This window comes from Carassius gibelio, chromosome A23, assembly GCF_023724105.1.
Source record: "Carassius gibelio isolate Cgi1373 ecotype wild population from Czech Republic chromosome A23, carGib1.2-hapl.c, whole genome shotgun sequence".
In the NCBI taxonomy this organism is placed as follows: domain Eukaryota; kingdom Metazoa; phylum Chordata; class Actinopteri; order Cypriniformes; family Cyprinidae; genus Carassius; species Carassius gibelio.
In genome coordinates, this window is record NC_068393.1 from 7,952,039 (window position 1) to 7,970,137 (window position 18,099).

The 18,099-nt window shown below is 36.6% G+C and overlaps 2 protein-coding genes and 1 long non-coding RNA gene across 4 annotated transcripts in view; all 3 read left to right on the forward strand.

Moving 5' to 3' along the window:
* LOC127945044 (sterile alpha motif domain-containing protein 10) overlaps positions 1–7,740 on the forward strand; it is an 80,003-nt gene extending 72,263 nt beyond the window's left edge. Inside the window, exon 5 of the mRNA XM_052541559.1 lies at positions 5,706–7,740. Within this exon, the coding sequence (XP_052397519.1) occupies positions 5,706–5,728 (23 nt within the window). The 3' untranslated portion in view covers positions 5,729–7,740. The remainder of the gene's footprint in view (positions 1–5,705) is intronic.
* A 2,723-nt stretch (positions 7,741–10,463) lies between these two features.
* LOC127944491 (uncharacterized) lies at positions 10,464–11,234 on the forward strand. Its single transcript, XR_008150369.1, has 2 exons — positions 10,464–10,571; positions 10,706–11,234. It is a non-coding gene; the product is annotated as an uncharacterized LOC127944491 (long non-coding RNA).
* Positions 11,235–14,966: 3,732 nt separating this feature from the next.
* The window catches only part of LOC127944665 (zinc finger protein 512B), a 62,184-nt gene continuing 59,051 nt past the window's right edge, over positions 14,967–18,099 (forward strand). Inside the window, exon 1 of one of the 2 annotated variants that reach the window (XM_052540776.1) lies at positions 14,967–15,213. The gene's annotated coding sequence lies outside the window, so the exon portion shown is untranslated. Of the gene's footprint in view, positions 15,817–18,099 lie in introns of both variants that reach the window. The other variant, XM_052540775.1, reaches the window with a different exon arrangement.

Below are 18,099 nucleotides of genomic sequence, written 5' to 3' on the forward strand. Positions count from 1 at the left end.
AATCACTATTGTATGATAAAACAGATCCATATTTTATTCTGTGCAGATATCCGTATATTATCAGGTGGACTGAACAATGTTTTTGGTATTTTCATGTAATCATATAATGTAATATAATTTTATACATTTGTATATAATTGTATTTCAGTGAATAGTTTTTTCCAGTTACGTGTGTCAGAATAATATAATATAAAATGACAGATTGTGCCTTTAAATACAACTTTCAAAGTTTCAAAGGGCAGCCTGGAGACACAAAGTGTGAGGATCTTTCTCGGAGCAGACATGTCCTCTGAACTCCCGCCTCAGCAAGTGTCAAAGCCCAATGTACAGTACCCCATATTAACAAGTAAAGGGAATTAGAGACCACTTAAACGCTGTGTCAGGGAATTCTACCAACAGCCTAGGGGACAAATTTAATTTAACAGTTCACCAAGTCCTGGTCTCTGTGCTATGATAAAGGAATCTAATTGAACCACCCAGTGGAAAAATTCTCACCTGAGGTTCAAGCAGAGGATCAGGTTTAGGGTTCAAACAGGTGAAGGGTGTTCGAGAGAGCGAAGGACGGTCAAATAAAAGTGCTGTCAATGCTGATTAGTTTGATTGTGATAGTTGTCATCACCTGTCAGAGCGTGTTAAGTCTGGCTCCTGGGGACCGTTAGGCACGGCTGGAGGACACAGCTTATCTGAGTTTATTCTTAGCTGCGTCTCTCAGCCAGCAGGGTCTCCATTAGACATCCAAACAGAGGCCATATTTAGCCACCTGTCATATTTGATTCAGTTGGTGTGAATGAAAATATGAAATATTGATTGAATGAAAAATGAGAAAACCAGGCTAACCAAGAAAGAATTTTGGCTAAAGTTTGGTTGTTAAACAGAAAAAGAAACTTTTTGTGACTATTGCATTCAATTGCAGGAAATGTTTTTTTTTTTTTTTTTTTTTTTTTTAAGAAGTCTCTTATGCTCACCAAGCCTATATTTGTTAGATCAAAATGCAGTAAATCAGTAAAATATTTAAAAATCATTAAAATTTTTGCATTTTTTTCCATGTAAAAATATAATTTATTCCTGTGATGCAAAGCTGGATTTCCAGCATCATTACTCCAGTCTTCAGTGTCACATGATCCTTCAGAAATCATTTTAATATGCAGATTTAATGCTCAAGAAACATTCATATTATTATCAATTGAAAATAGTTCAATTTGTTTTTTTTTTCATATAAATAATTTTTTACTGTCTTTACTATTACTTTTGACAATGTAATGCATCCTTGCGTTACTAATAAAAATTTATTAATTTCTTACAAAAAAAAAAAAAAAATCTTACTGTCCTTAAAACATGAATGGTGTATGACATCATATACTCTTAAATTATCTATTAATCATTTTTTATTTATTTAGGAGCCTTTTTCCTTTACCAGTACAATGGAGATTTAACAGGAAAGTGGAGGGAGAGATGGAGCGAGAGATGGGGGAATGGGTTCAGGACAAAACCCTGCTGTTTTCACCGGATGAATCCATGTCTGTGTTAGCAGAACACCTCCTTTAATGTTTAGTGCAACTCACGTACTAGTGCTCCAACATATGTGGTTTCATTCGTCAGTACAAAGTGTATATACAGTACAGACCAAAGGTTTGGAAACACCTTCTCATTCAAAGAGTTTTCTTTATTTTCATGACTATGTAAATTGTAGATTCACACTGAAGGCATCAAGGGCTATTTGAGCAAGAAGGAGAGTGATGGGGTGCTGCGCCACAGTCACCGGACCTGAACCCAATCCAGATGGTTTAGGGGTGAGCTGGACCGCAGACAGAAGACAAAAGGACCAACAAGTGCTAAGCATCTCTCGGGGAACTCCTTCAAGACTGTTGGAAGACCATTTCAGGTGACTACCTCTTGAAGCTCATCAAGAGAATGCCAAGAGTGTGCAAAGCAGTAATCAAAGCAAAAGCTGGCTACTTTGAAGAACCTAGAATATGACATATTTACAGTTGTTTCACACTTTTTTGTTATGTATATAATTCCAGATATAATTCCACATGTGTTAATTCATAGTTTTGATGCCTTCAATGTGAATCTACAATTTTCAAAGTCATGAAAATAAAGAAAACTCTTTGAATGAGAAGGTGTGTCCAAACTTTTGGTCTGTACTGTACATATATATATAGTAATAGCTTTCTGACCCCTTCCCAATAATTTAGCATTGTCTATTAACAATCAGCTTGATACCCATCAGAGGATTACTGGACTGCACTTCTGCTCTTTTGCCGGTCTCTGTTAAAGCTCATAACGCTCACATGAGTGATTCGGAGGTGTAGATTGACCTTTAAGTCCAATTGCTATCTGGTATTTATCCACTGTAATGTTTCCTCTGTACTCTTCCAAATTGCTTTGTTCTTTTGGTTCCCAGTAAGGCTAAGTAATTCTGCCCTCTTCATCCCTCGCCGAACCCTCCTCCTTCCTCACACCGAAGCAATTTACCCAAGAGCAAGGCAGACTCTCCCAACACTATAATTGCTGTTTCTATTGAAACGCCGAACCTGCCTTTTCTCCAAATGACCACCCAATCGTCTGACTGTAATAGACTTAAACATCTCACACAAATAGAAAAGAAAAACCTGTGATCCACTGCTTCATCATAGCACAGTTAACAAAACGAGTCAGTTGCAGGAAAACATCCTTTTTTTAGTCTTATTGTCTTGTTTTGGAAGTCAGTAGCTCGTCATTCAGTCTCCTCGTGTGTATTTAAACACTAATGTTGCATAGATGTTTTTCATGAAAAGGATTCGTACAAATGAATGCATAATGTTTCCATGAATTTTTTACGTGTTTTGTAATGCACTTTGCTTGTGTGGTATTTAGAAGTGTTGTAAAATTAAAAGGCTTCAATGTTTGATTCCACAATATGAAGATCTGGGAAAAGTCATCACTACTATGATCACATATCCAACCAAATATCAAATGTAAAATTATTTTTTGTTAAATGAGACAGATTTGTAATACTCTGAGAAATGGTAAGTCTTCAACAAACCAATGAAATGTTAATGTAGCTAACGCTGTGAACCCGACGGAGTTACACAGACTCCCTGAGACATCCGCTAGCGTAATCAGCTCGTCTCCTCCATATGCCTGTTTCCATCAGTAGACCATCCTGAGGCTCTTCCAAACATCTGCCACAACAAGCTACTCAATGCATGTTTTTCATCATGTTTCTTTCTCTCTTTATTTTTCTTTCTTTTTATATATAAAGGAAATGTTCACACAAAAATAAAACTCCAACATCATTTTAGAATGTTGTGCTGGTAAATTGAATTTATAGTTACAGTCATTTTAACCCAGAGAGAATGTTCTTTCCCCCCCAAATGGTAACGTCATTGCATCACTGCTTATAAATTTCTCATTATACTATATTATTACCAAATATTGGATTATATCTTTTTGTCAGCTTCTTTTCTTTAAACTTGCACAGGTTTTTTATTTCTTGTGGGAAGTGATTGATTGCAGGCTTCATTGATCTGAGCTTATGCACCTCAGTTTTTGAGTGAACTGTCAAAATTATCCACAAACACTTTTTTTTTTTTAAACTGAGGTGCATAAGCTCAGATCAATGAAGCATACAATCAATCAGTTCCAGAAAGAGAAGCAAATCCTGTGCTAACTGAAAAAAAAAGACTGAATCCAAGATTTTGTGATAGCATTATGTAAGCTATTTTTTAAAGCTATTTTTACTGGTAATTTACCAGTAAAGACTGTATGTGTGAAAGGCGCTTCTCTTTGCATTCTAAACGTTTTTTTTTTTTTTTTTTCATAAATGGAAGTCTTTACCTTCACCCTCAGGTCTCATCAGGTGTCTTCATCAGAAGCTGTGCAGCAGATGACACATTCACCAATCATTCTGACTTTCACCAGCTTTGGCACTTTGTCATTTGATGTCATGGCAGCACCTGTTCCTTTGCTAAAATGCGTTTGTCTCTGATTGTCCATTATCCAGCGATTTGAATTGTTCTTTCCATTATACGCTTATCTTTTTTTACTTTCATTTTCATATATGTTCTTTCTACTATCACTGATTGCCCAGGCCAGAAGAAACATGTCTCTAAATTGCAATCAACATTTTTTTTTTTTTACAATCTCTACAAACTGATTGCATAAAAAAAAAAAGAAATCATGCAGTGTTTCTAGTAGACAGTCAGCTTCTACAGTTTGATGTATTCTGGTATGATCACATTTGTTTAGTCCTTTTTGTTTCTGCCCTTGATGAAAAGATCCTTCCTGAATTTTTCTCTGATATCAATCTCTGCTGGTGGTGACAGATAAGAAATATAGCTCACCATGATGTTCTGGAGAGTTATGTTAATTGCTACCGCAAGACAAGCTCCACTCAAACTCTCAAACAACATCTGGCCGGTCTGTCGCCACAGCACTTCCCATATGAATGATGGCTGCTGCACATATGAATCTTAAGAATTACTTGTTTCTAAAGGATTTTTCTCAGTATACCCTAGTCAAATTAAATTTGAACAATATTTGTGCAAATCCAAACCAGTTTTTGACTATTTTTCATAACCTACTGAGATTAATGCCTACACGTGCATCTGTCTTCTAATGTAGCATGCTAATCGACTGACTGTTTTGAAATCCCATAGACAGCGATAACAAAATGCATCAGTTCTAAAATTGTGAATAGAAGAAACTGCTATGTGTAACAGGCAAGGTATTGCTGAAGGAAAAAATCAGCTAAAAATGCACATTTTATTTTAAGGTTGTGACAGCTTGTCAGTGGGGCAGTTCCCTCAAATGTACCCTTGTGTACCTTATTTATCCCTAAAACTTGCATAATAGTAGCTTAAGGGTGCATATTACTACTCAAAGGTGCCAATATGAACCTTTTAGGAGTAGATAAGGTACAACATTTTAAGGGTACTGCCCCCTGACAAGCTGTTGTACCCCCAAAGGTAGAATTTATATTTGTCAACCAGTGGTCAACCAATATGCTGTCAAGCCTGATATACCGGATATTTCCTCAATCATGTGACTTTGCCAGTCTGATAAAGTGATGGGCCAATGTGTTTTTTGATGGCCGATGCCAGAGAGCAGGGTGGCCGATAGTAAATAACGCATTTAGGTCATGTTAATTATATTTATTTTACATAATATTTCCATATAGATCAGCACTGGCTGATCTAGTCAGGAAAATAAGCTTTTTTATGCTATTGGAGCAAACATTTATGAAGCGTAATCATAAGCTTGGCTAACAGTTTTGGAGAATTTATTGTTTCTCATTCAAAGAAATTGGAGCTGCACTCACTTGCCCAAGAGTCGTTTCAAAGATGGCTGCCGAATGACATGAATTGCCTTAAAGGGACTTTGGTGTAAAGAAAGGCCTCTGTAAAGATGTAACTATAATGTTAATCTGTAATGTTGCTGCTTCCTTTGGGAACAGAATTTGCATCTGAAGTGTGCACATGATACACATTTATGAGTGTTTTTAAAGCTCTGAATTTCTCACTCATATGGCAAACATTAGAGGGGAGAACATGACGGTACAAAGAGATCTAATAGATAAGAAGCCAAATCCATGGATAGTGAGTAAATGTCGAAACCAGAGAGGTTCTGTGATGCACATCCCTTCTCCACATGTATTTCCTGCAATCACATGAATAATTTATGCCTTTTTTCATTCTCTTGTCTCTTTTCTCTCTTTACAGCTTCCTTCGGCAACATTTCTTAGCTCGTCTATCCTTTTGGCAGCTCTCTCGACTTCCTGGCAGACACGGGAGGCCTTGTTCCAAACTGCTACAGACAGAAAGAGAGCGAGAGAATCTGCCTGGAGGTGGAGCTGTGGACTGTTAACTCAACACCAAATTTACAGACTGGACCGTCTTTTTATGCAGACCTGGATCCGTATAGAAAGAATCATATAAATCTGCATTTGAATGGGGTTTCAAAGACTCAAATGGACAAAGTCAAACTCTAAACCCTAATATAGCGATAAGATTCAAGTCTCAAAACCTAGAGACCAACCAGTGCTCTGTCAGACAATAATAAGGATACAGATTGGATCAAGATGCTGATTTTCAAGACGTTGATGGAAATGTTGTCTCAGATCCAAATCGAAAGATGAACATTGATCTCAGATCATGTTAAAAGGTGATTCATATCAGCAGCCTTGATTCCCCAAGTGTTTGGACATCTGACAGACCCGCTTTTTAACCCAGTATCACTCACTTAACATGGACATCAATGCAATGCTGAAGAAATCCTGTTTCTACAAGTGTGGAAGCAGACAGTTCCTCCTCCTACCTCTCATGATAGATTATATCATTTAATTTGCTGAGGATTAGATATAGAATAGGGCATGATGTTTGATTATCCAGTATCTTTCCACTCCTGACTTCACGTTAAAGGGATGTTCACAATGATAAAAACCAAGACTACATGATCTGAAACTGGATATTATGGACAATTTGTTTGAAAACGAACACTGAATGTTGCCAATATCAGACGTGCACATGGAAAAACCAACCATCATTTTGCTTTTCTTCTCAGGACGTTCAAGAGCTTCGTATAATGTTCCTGCTGTTACCTTTATAAACACTTTTAAGATATATATTCTTGATTTCATTGTCATTGTGAAATCTTGCACAGATATAGCAGGTTTTCTCCTAATACACAAAGAATATATCAGAGTATAAATATACCTTTACTCTAGAGTATGTGTCTAGATCACTGTCACTCGTAGAAGTACAAAGCAATAATGTAAAGCGGTGCCACATGTCTGCATGGCTAGACCTGTTAGAGAATGTTTTTAAATCGGTTACCTTACAATCACAAATTTTAGGTCTGCAACATACTCCATGCAAGCAAACGCTTCTAGATTCTAGATCAAGACCCTCAAGCACCGTCAGTTTTCTCTTTTAGGTCAGCTATTTTGAGCTGGAGATTGAGAGAATACTATGTAGATAGTTGGGTTTCATTGGATCAGTGTGTTTAACCGTGTTGGCTCCGTCTGAACATGGCAATTGTGTTTCCCAACATCATAAATTCAAAAGCTAACTATGAATGTCTGAAATGTTGCTGGCTGTGTCAACGAGGCTTTTGAGTAATGAGGTTTGTTATCTCCAAGAACGCAAGACGGCATGTTAAGTGTGTACTTCAGAGAGACAGTTTATTTCCTCTAGTATGATTAAGGAGATCTTGCAGAGATAATTTAATTCTTTCCGTTTTGAGATATTGTCTTTATTAGTGCTGATGAATCTTGAATGCTCTAACAACTACAACTACACTGTGATGCAGTGGCATGTTTAAGGAAGCTTAAATGTTTGTCTGTATTCTGAGTTACGGTGAAATCTCGTTAAGTCTCAGCGTGATTGTCGGATGCTCATGACACCAGTTATTGTTCAAGGCTTTTACACAGTGTAGTCTAAGCTGATGGACATCTGGCCCCATGACACAAACCAATTCAGTCCATCCAGGTTGAAAGGGTTTATATGAGACTGAACTTCATGTGACGTAATGATTGGTGCGTTTCCAGAGCGTTTGCTGCGTCATGTATTTTGACACACTAGCATTTTTTTTTTCTCCTGACATGCAATGGGCTTCTTTTAAATCTTGTTATGCAAAAAAGTGAGGGAAATGAACATTGGTTATGTAATGACCTGCTACCAACGTGATTATACAAGACACGGTGTGGCAAAAACAGCTGTATGCGTGTGTTTTGGAATAAAGTTTAAAAAATACAGATTTCTCATATGTGAAGTTTCTCTTTCACTATTGTAATAAATGCAAAGTAAAGAACGTTTCTTAAAAATGTGACCTACAGTAAAAGCAAATGATTGACCTACAGTAAACAAGCATTCTGGAAAAACTAATCTTTTACTGTGTTTTGTAGATTAAACAAATATATTAAATATACATCTAAATGTTAATCTAAACAAAATTCTTAAATATGTCAATGATAATTGTATAAATTTTAAGGGTAATTGAGATATTTTAATGTTTTAGAAAAGAAGTCTCTTATGCTGCTTTTTCTTAAAATACAGTGAAAACAGTGAAATATTAATAACTGTTTTATTGTAACATATTGTATTCCTCTTATTCCTTTTCGGCATCATTCTTCAGTGTCACATGATCCTTCAGAAATCATAATAATATGCCGATTTAATGCTCAAGAAACATTTACTATTATTATCAATGTTGAAAACTGCTTAATATTTTTGTGGAAATTGTCATAAATTTGATTATCAAGATTCTTTTATGAATATAAAGTTCAAAAGAGAAGCATTTATTTTGAAATAGAAAATCATTTGTAAGGTTATGAATCCTTTTGAATCCTTTGCTGAATAAAATGATTCATTTCTTTAAAATGATCTCACTCACCCCGAACCTTTGAATGGTAATGTACAAATACTGTAACGTGCTTGTTATGCTTTAACTTATATTCAGATATAATGTCTTCTAACTCAAATCGTTTGAATTTGTTTTCCAAACAGATTTTGGTAATTGTTTAAAGATTTGCTCAGTGACTGTTTTTCAGGTTACAATGTTACTCCAGCAGGTGATTCCCTTGTTTTATGTTAGTCATTGAATTATTCACCCAAGTCCTTTTTCAGGAACAAAACGTCAGTTTTTTGTTAATTTCTTTGGTTTGTTCATTCATCATCTGCTTCAAAATGGAGTTGTTGCAACGAATGATAAATATTCAGTGCGTGCAAGTGAAAGTAATTTGATCAAATCATTGTGTTCAAAAACACTGATTCGTAAACAGATGAAACACTATGCTCCATATAATGTCATTGGCTGTTTAGATTAACGCTTTAAAGCAGCCTGCTCTCATACTGTGTGATACACCAGAACAGAAAATATTTGAGTTCTTCCACCATCAGAGAATCTATCCGTCCAGAGCACCATTGTCTCTCTCGTTCTCTAACACACACACACACACCGTGCTGTTTTTTTCATGAAGGACCCGTGTATCTGGACACCTCAAGCTTCTCCTGATGCCAGCCCTTTTCACCTTTTCAAAAACAAGTGCCTACAAAATGTGTTATCAGGTAAAATGTATGTAATTGGTTAAATTACCTGTTGAGTTTTAACCAACTCAAGTGTATTATTTATCCTGACTGAATACAGTGGGTTACAAACATATGAAAATCCCTTCCTTTCCCTTGTATTTTTAATTATGTATGGCTTTATGCATATGACTGCTTAGCTTACTAGCTTAAAATTTTCAGACAGGACTGATGCATAGTTAAGATGTCAAAAACACTGTTCAGTTAGGATTTAAAAGAAAGCCAATCTTTATGATTTTTCTCAAACTCCTCCACATTCCTGTAATCACCCGTTCATTTCCTGCTGTGTGCATCTGCCCTGCATCCATTATTTCTCTCCTTCTCATTTTCAGGATTTGAAATCGCTTCTAAAGCCTCTCGAAAGCATTCAGTTCTCAATAGTGCTGTATGCTTTGTATCCTAAAACCCATAACCGAATTAGCATTTTCGAGCCATGGATTCTCTCCTGAGTTTTCAGTGGGTTTTAGAATAAATGAGACATATTCATATTTCAAACGTGAGTTTTGTTGCTGACGTAAGAACAGGAGTTTATGTGCTCGATGAATTGGAAATTCGTTGTAATCCTTATGTAGCAATTTGTTCACAGTTTTTATCCTTTTACAGAATTAGCCTTCCATGTTGTATGGAACACCATTTCTGCCACAAAGAAAAAAGCTGTTTAGATGATATATCTCACAGTTTCACATTTTCCAAGTTTATATCTTACAGTTTAGACTTAATTCATAAAACAATTCTGAATCTTTTTCTATAAATTGTGAGTTTATATCACACAAGTGTAACTTTTTTCAGAATTCTGAGTCTAACGTTTTCTAAAAATTGCAAATTTATATCTCACAATTCTGATATTTTTCTTGAAATTCTAAGTTAACGTCTCACAAATTCAGACTTTTTGCATGTTGCATATTATTTGCATATTTTTCCTTTCAATAAATGTTTTGGTAAATTCCATTTTATATTCATATGAATGCACAAAATCGAATATTACGTGTTCAAGATTAATATTTTGTTGTAAAAAGTAATTTTTAAGTACAATTTTTGTTGTAAAAAGTATTTTAAAAGTCAAATTTCTTGATTCCGACTGACCGTTTCATTCATGAAATCGGACAGGTCACCATGCTCATATTGGCCATCAGAAGCAGTAACTGATTCGGCTTGTTGCCCTGTATAATTTTCTGCCAGTAAATTACCCATTGTTCTACAGATTCTTTTCTTAGGGCATATACTTATTCATTATTACTTTATATTACAGCCTGCCCAATGCACTCAAGTGATTTCTGAAGTCGTCATTCATTATAGCTATAACTGTTCATCTATCTGCTCATTTTACAGCCAGATAGCTTTCAGTCTTTGCTTCAAACCTACATACTTGGTGCAAAGATGGATTTCTTCTCCCCCTAGAGGTCTATGAATCCAAAGAACTTCTTGTGTGAATCATAAGCATCAGAATTGAATGAGCTAAACTGGAAAGCTGTTTTATGGTATCAGAGGACATTGAATTCTCAGGTTTGCCTTCATTTTCTTTCATACTCTAATATAAACCCCTCTTTAGGTCATTTCTCAACAAATGAACACAAACACCATCAACACAAACAGGCTCTTTAACTCTCTTTCACCACCTGTTCCTTTATTCCCTGCAGGGAAGACTGTCGGCCCAGAGTCCTGAGTGACTGTGCACAGCGATCAGAGCCGTGCGTCTGGCGTGAACCACACTTTTGTGTCTCTGAGTGTCACTTGTGGAAGCAGCTGTCACACAAACAGATCATTAAAGAGCGGTCGATCTCCACCACCACCTTGAGAGGCAATTACCACACGACACGGAGGATTGCAGCCGCATAATGATCTGTGTGTTTTAACACAGACACACACAAATGTGTGCATTATAAGCAGCCTGTGACGTTACGTGACAGGATCTGACAGCGCTGGAGCTCAGGGGTTATGCCTCATTGGCCGCCACATGGCTTAACCAATCAGAAGCTGGCAGTGCGGAGGGCAGTTAGAGCTGTGGGACACAGTCCAGAGACTAGTTTGTCTTTTTCCTGGAATCAGCAGCAAATCTGCCACCTGAAAACATCCAGCATCAGAAATCCAGAAATATTCGTTTCATGTCTCAATGATTGCACGTGAGTGTGCATGAACATAGTTTAATTAAAACCTCTGTACCATGTACTCTTTGTTTTCATGCTGAACTTTTATTCCATTTTCAAGAAAAGTGTCAATCTAATCTAATCTAAGATCAAGAGGATCCCTTCTGTCATCATTTTATGTCATTACCCCCATGTCAAACTCTTGCTCTATGGTAAAGCACTAAAGCATGATTGACATGAAGTTGCTTTGAAATGATAAATTACTGTAAAAGATGATTTCTTTGGCGAAAAATATCAAATATTGTCAAATATTAATAATCAGTGATTTTTATTAAACGAAACAGTTTTGTTAAAATAGCACTTTAAAAAAAATGATAGTGACATAAATAAAAATTATTAAGGGCTTTCCTTTATTTTATTTGTCTTATATTCTTTATATTTTGATTTCAGGTCAGTTGTATAACAAATTGCATTTTCAGTGTATTTTTGAGTAAATTCATAATTTACATTTGAAAAAAAATGTAAATTAATTATTTACATTTAAATTTAAATTTTAAATTTAAATTAAATGTACTCCACTTTCCTTTGAGTCTTTTGTTTTCTGAGAAAATGATGGCAGAAGCTTATAGTTTTCGGTCATTTGTAACTACTTTTCATATCATTCTTTGTGGGAACACAAGAATGATTAAATCAAAAATTAAATAATAATAAATAATTAAATAAAGCAACAACTGAAGTTCTAAAAATTCCTGTTTTTCATCAGAAAGTGAAAAAAAAGAAAAATAAATTCAATGGTCCCCCAAACTGGCCAAATCAGATTTAATCTGGATTAGCTGGTCAATACCTCTATAAAACTAACAAACAAGCTGAATTTTCCCCCAGTAGGGTCTATGTACAAACGTTCAGTGCTATTATAGCAAGGCTTTCCTGGTATGTTCTCTTTCATTATTCACAACACTGTCTGTGACGGGGCAAATACAGGACTAGTCAGGCGCAGCGTGGATGCATGCATCTCTGTCAGTGAGCTGGTGACAGCAGCATTTATTTGAGATCCCTGAACTGCTCTTCTATTGTGATATATGACTGCACTTTCCCTCTGGATTCTGTTCATGTTGTGCTCCACAAAACACATGTTACACACTCCATCTATTTAAGATGAAAGATCTGTGTGATTGATCATCACTGTAACAGACACAAACCCATGTATGGCCTATTCTCTCATGTCATCTAATTTATAATTTAACTCTTCTCGTTGATTTGTTCTCTCCGCTGCAGGCACTGGGCCGTGACTCGAGGTAAGTGAACACCTGATGAAACTGACCAGCAAGTGCTGAGAAATCGGCTTAATGGTGTTCAAGATCTATCACACCATTCTGCTTTATCAGCAACGCTGGAGGCAGATTTATGCTCTGCTTATGCGTATTCAACCATAACCATTCATTTCAGCAGCATTATATGATGGAAAAATGGAAATAAAGAGAAAGAGACAGTCCTAAAAAAACTAAAACTAAAATAAACTAAACTTAAAAAAAACTATACGAAATAATAATAATAATATCTATCTATCTATCTATCTATCTATCTATATATATATATATATATATATATATATATATATATATATATATAAATATATAATGACAAAAAACAGTGGAATTACTAAAACTTCAAATAAAATTAAAGTATAAAAATAAAATTGTATTCAAAATATTAAAGACTACTAAGAGTATTTCAAGTATTAATATGATGTATACAATTTATTTAGAATATTATTTGAATAAAATAATCAATATAATATTGAAATTAATATTAAATTAAATCAAATAAACAATAATTCTATAAATTAATATGAGGAAAATAGCTAAATTGTCTAAATCAATTACTACAGTTAATCACATTGTGCTGTATAAAATTGAATGCTTTACTTTAAATCTGGCCTATAACACGCTTGGAGAACCATATTAAAGCATTTGCATAATAATTATTATATTTCACAGTCATTAAAACAATCATCATTCGTGTAAAAAGTCATATTTGAAACCATTTATTTATTTTTATCATTGATAAAAATAAATAAAAGGTTTCAAATATGATCATAATATTAGTTGCTGTGCATTTACATTTTAATACATAGATGCTTTTTAATGTGGGAAGGATTTTGGCCTTGATCAAATTTAGGCTAATGGTAACCTGAGCTTAATATTGTATTTTTTGTTTACTGCATATTTACATTTTCTTTCTCAAAAAGTAGCTTGTGATCAAACCACAAATAATGTACCGCTGGAAAGTGTATTGATAGATAAATCACATTCTCTCTAAATGCAAAATGGGTCATCAAGGAAACTGCTCTCCATCTGAACTAGCAGCTCTTGATCAAACAAAAATAACACACACACTGCCAATCGCAGCAGCAAAAACACATTTCTCTCCATGTCTTTAGTTATTCTTGGATTTCAACAGCGAGGACTCACTCAGAGCTGCAGCAGTTCTTCACACAGCTTGTTTTACTCCATTTCATGGCCTTAAATACAGCTGGAGCATTAACCTGTTACTACAGGGCTATGGGAATGTGTCCAGATGACATGAACTACCCATTGTGTAAAGAGTACTTCATAACTCTGTCCCAGGTTCATGTGCTGACTGTCCCAAGACTGCTGTGGAGAAAAGTGCTGGAAATGACTGACACTTTAATAACATAACAGGAAAAAGCCCATAGGATTTAGATTTCATGTGCATTATTAAAGTCATGTGAACGATGGTTTGTGGGACAGGCAAGTGCTCATCACCTGTTACCATCCGTCATAAACTCATCCTACTGTCAAATAATCTCACACTATACTGCTGACTAGTGGACACTTTTATGAGAGAAGAAAGCTTTATGATGGAGAAACCCTTTTGGTAAATTAGATAGTGAATGATTACTAGAATTAATAAACTAATGCTCTAAAACAGATGGGATAAGTAAACAAATCATGATCATTCAAGAGCTTGTCTTCTAAAAGTAGGGCGTTCGTGTGATGACTCCTGATTTTCTATTCTTTCTTTGGGCTGTTTTTTAACAAATATGCCATCTAGCCAGTGTAAAAATCAAATTCGTTTCGGGGTTTCACTTTGTCCACATCCTCAGAAAAGCGGTCATTTGCCTCCCCCTCATGGTGAACGCAGTGATGGTGCTTACATTACGTCATAATTTGAAGGGGGAAAATAATAATAATGGGTCAAAGTCTCTATTAAGCCCCATGACGTAGGTGTGGAAACAGTGGCACTTGTTCACAATTATTTAGAAAATATAAATATGAATAATTTGCACTGCAGTTGCATTTTTGGCGGAGATGTGAGACAGAATTTGAGGGGGAAAAAATCGTTTTATGTTACTGCATAGGACGGTGATAAATCGAATTATAATATTTAGTTTATTGTATATTAAAAGTTTAATTTAATCACTGTGTATACAGAAACGAAAGATATGTATAACTTTGGCAAGTAGAATACAGAAACAAACAAAAACAAAACTGAATATTATACAGCGATAAGACTTATTCTGGACAGCAAAAATCCATCAATTACTGTTTACAATAATACATTTTATGTGCAAATCCATATGAAATAATATATTTATATATTATCAAAAAGTAGACGACGTCATAATAACGTGAATATATATTAAGATTATTAACTTGCCCTAAAAACTAAGTCATCCTTTCTACAAAACTAGAATCGCACAGACTCACAATAATGCTGTGTAATATTATGTGTCCGCTAGAAAGATACATTGTGGCCGAAGCCTTTTCGTCATAAGCGAGCGGCATGACGTGGAGCCGCATCAAACGCTTCCATTCAGGCAGGGGCTTTATTATGCAGAAATACCTAAATGATTGGCCTGATATCAAAATGAGTGATCATAAATAATAACGCGAGAGTTTGCAAGTTGCCTGCCGACTGTAGTCACAACTGTCAAAGGCAGCGGCGGATATACGCGCGCGACCCAGCACCCATACTGTTACTGTACACGCTCGCGGAGATAATATCCCTATCATACAAATACACGGCATAATCCCGAGGTAAGGACCGGAATCGCGCGACGCTGTGCCTTCCCCTCCGCTTTCCGTCGCGTTCACGTCTTCCAGCCTCGATTACTGCACTAAACATATCCCCGTGCCTCCTTTAGCAACAGCGCGAGGTTTTTTTTTTTTTTTTTTTTTTTTTTTACTCCTCCTTCGTATTAAAGTCGCCATTTTGCTTCACTGCCTATGAAAGCTTCTTGTATTTTCATATTTTTGGCGTCGTTTCTGCGTATTTGTGCGCGTGCTTTTGAGTTGGATTTTTAATGCGAGAGCTCGTGGATTACATAGCTATTAATGAAGAGGGGCTCCGGGTGCAGTCTGGAAACACGGTGAAAGTGCTCGGCTTGAGGGCATTTGCATCAGCTTGCTCTGTCTTTCTTCCTCCTCCTTCTTCTTCATCATCCTCCTCCGCGGACACGCGCAGCGGGGGCCGTGAGTGTGGCTACCGACCGTGACGCCCGTCTGTCCGCGACCCCCCGCGCGTCAGGTGCGTTTGCCATGTAAAGTCAAGCGGCGCGACGCGAGAGCAAAGGCTACAGCCTGACCCCACGTGGGTGACCCGCTCACCCGCTCACCCGTCAGTGTTGGGTGGCTTTCCAGGTAGGTGTGGTCTTCGAGAAGTCCATTATCTGTCAATACTGCCAATAAAGGCAACAAGCTTGGTTTAACGCGTTACGAGGTGTTAAAGCTTTTTTGGTAATGAAGTATAGGAGGATGTGGTGTGTTGTGGTGTTTATGGGTAAACTGTCAGATATCATACAAACACTCACACAATGTTGGGAGCACTTACAAAGTCTTATGTGGGTCATCCTTACAATGCAGTATAGGCCTACATTTTCATGTCCCTGTCATGTATTAGTATATTGGGTTATTAAAAGTTTGTTGAAATGTTGAATGTTGTTGTGGGGTGAAGATGAACAAATGGCAATTTAAGAAACATTACAGGAGTTTCATCTTAATTTTTGTGTTGTTGCAATCTTGGGAATAATGTTCTGATTAACCATCAATATAGATTCTTCATGTACCATCATTGTGACTTTCCATCATGTTAGTCTCTGGTAAAATCTTAAACTTAAAAAAGCTGTGTCCTTATGACATCATCTTCTAGGAAGTGACATCATTATTTAATTTTTTTATGGGGGAAAAAACCCCTCCAAAACTAACATTTAAAAAATACTAGCAGTGAACTTCGTAAAGTTCTGTGGCACTAACTGGTTTGTGCCACTCTAAAACATGCAATGCTGTCTGAAAAAATAAATAAAAATCAATTCCACCACATCCCAAAGATGCTCTATTGGGTTGAGATCTGGTGACTGTGGGGCTATTTTAGTACAGTGAACTCATTGTCATGTTCAAGAAACCAATTTGAAATGATTTGAGCTTTGTGACATGGTGCATTATCCTGCTGGAAGGAGCCATCAGAGGATGGGCACATGGTGGTCATAAAGGGATGTATATGCTCAGAAACAATGCAAAGGTAGGCCGTGGCATTTAAACGATGCCCAGTTGGCACTAAGGGCCCTAAAGTGTGTCAAGAAAACATCCCCCACACCATTACACCACCACCAGCAGTCTGCACAGTGGTAACAAGGCATGGTGGATCCATGTTCTCATTCTGTTTACGCCAAATTCTGACTCTACCATCTGAATGTCTCAACAGAAATCCAGACTCATCAGACCAGGCAACATTTTTCTAGTCTTCAACGGTCCAAGTTTGGTGAGCTCGTGCAAATTGTAGCCTCTTTTTCCTATTTGTAGTGGAGATGAGTGGTACCCGGTGGGATCTTCTTCTGTTGTAGCACATCCGCCTCAAGGTTGTGAGTGTTGTGGCTTCACGAATGCTTTGCTGCATACCTCGGTTGTAACGATTGGTTATTTCAGTCAAAGTTGCTCTTCGATCAGCTTGAATCAGTCGGCCCATTCTCCTCTGACCTCTAGCATCAACAAGGTATTTTCTCCCACAGGACTGCCATATACTGGATGTTTTTCCCTTTTCACACCATTTTTTGTAAACCCTAGAAATAGTTGTGCGTGAATATCCCAGTAACTGAGCAGATTGTGAAATACTCAGATCGGCCCATCTGGCACCAACAACCATGCCACGCTCAAAATTGCTTAAATCACCTTTCTTTCCCATTCTGACATTCAGTTTGGAGTTCAGGAGATTGTCTTGACCAGGACCACACCCCTAGATGCACTGAAGCAACTGCCATGTGATTGGTTGATCAGATAATTGCATTAATGAGAAATTGAACAGGTGTTCCTAATAATCCTTTAGGTGAGTGTATAAAAGTGAACTTCAAGTTGGCATCATATTGCAAGCAGAATCTCTGAGAAATTATTAATGTCAGCTCTTGATTGTCATCCTTTTAAGTAACCATTCTGTTTATTGTGTAAAGAATGACATTATAATTCATAATGTTGAAGTTCTTGATTCTGAAAGTCTGCAATAATATGTTTTTTCTTTCTTTAAATAGAAGTACTTGCTTAAATTACAACTCGAGCACATTTATTCTGCAGAAGTTACAGTTTAATAGGTGCTGCATAGCAGGAATGAGCCTTGTGTGATTCTCTGATTGTGTAGGCACACTTCCATCGAAGGCCTTTCTAAAGTGTGTGATAAATTCCCCAAATACCATAGCACTTAGTCCTACCAGCTGCTTTTACTATTACCTTATTGCTCTTTTCCTTTTTGAAATAAACTTTTGGCTCACAAATGAGCTTCAGTCTCTGGGCCATAAATCATTTTGTTGTAATGATCTTCAGCACTTGAAGATCTATGGCTCTTCTCTGTGTGTCAGGTGATGTGAGGGCCGTTCTGTGATCTGCTGATGCATAACGCGGGCCTGGTTTGTGGTTTAATAGCACAGCTGTGAGCAGTAC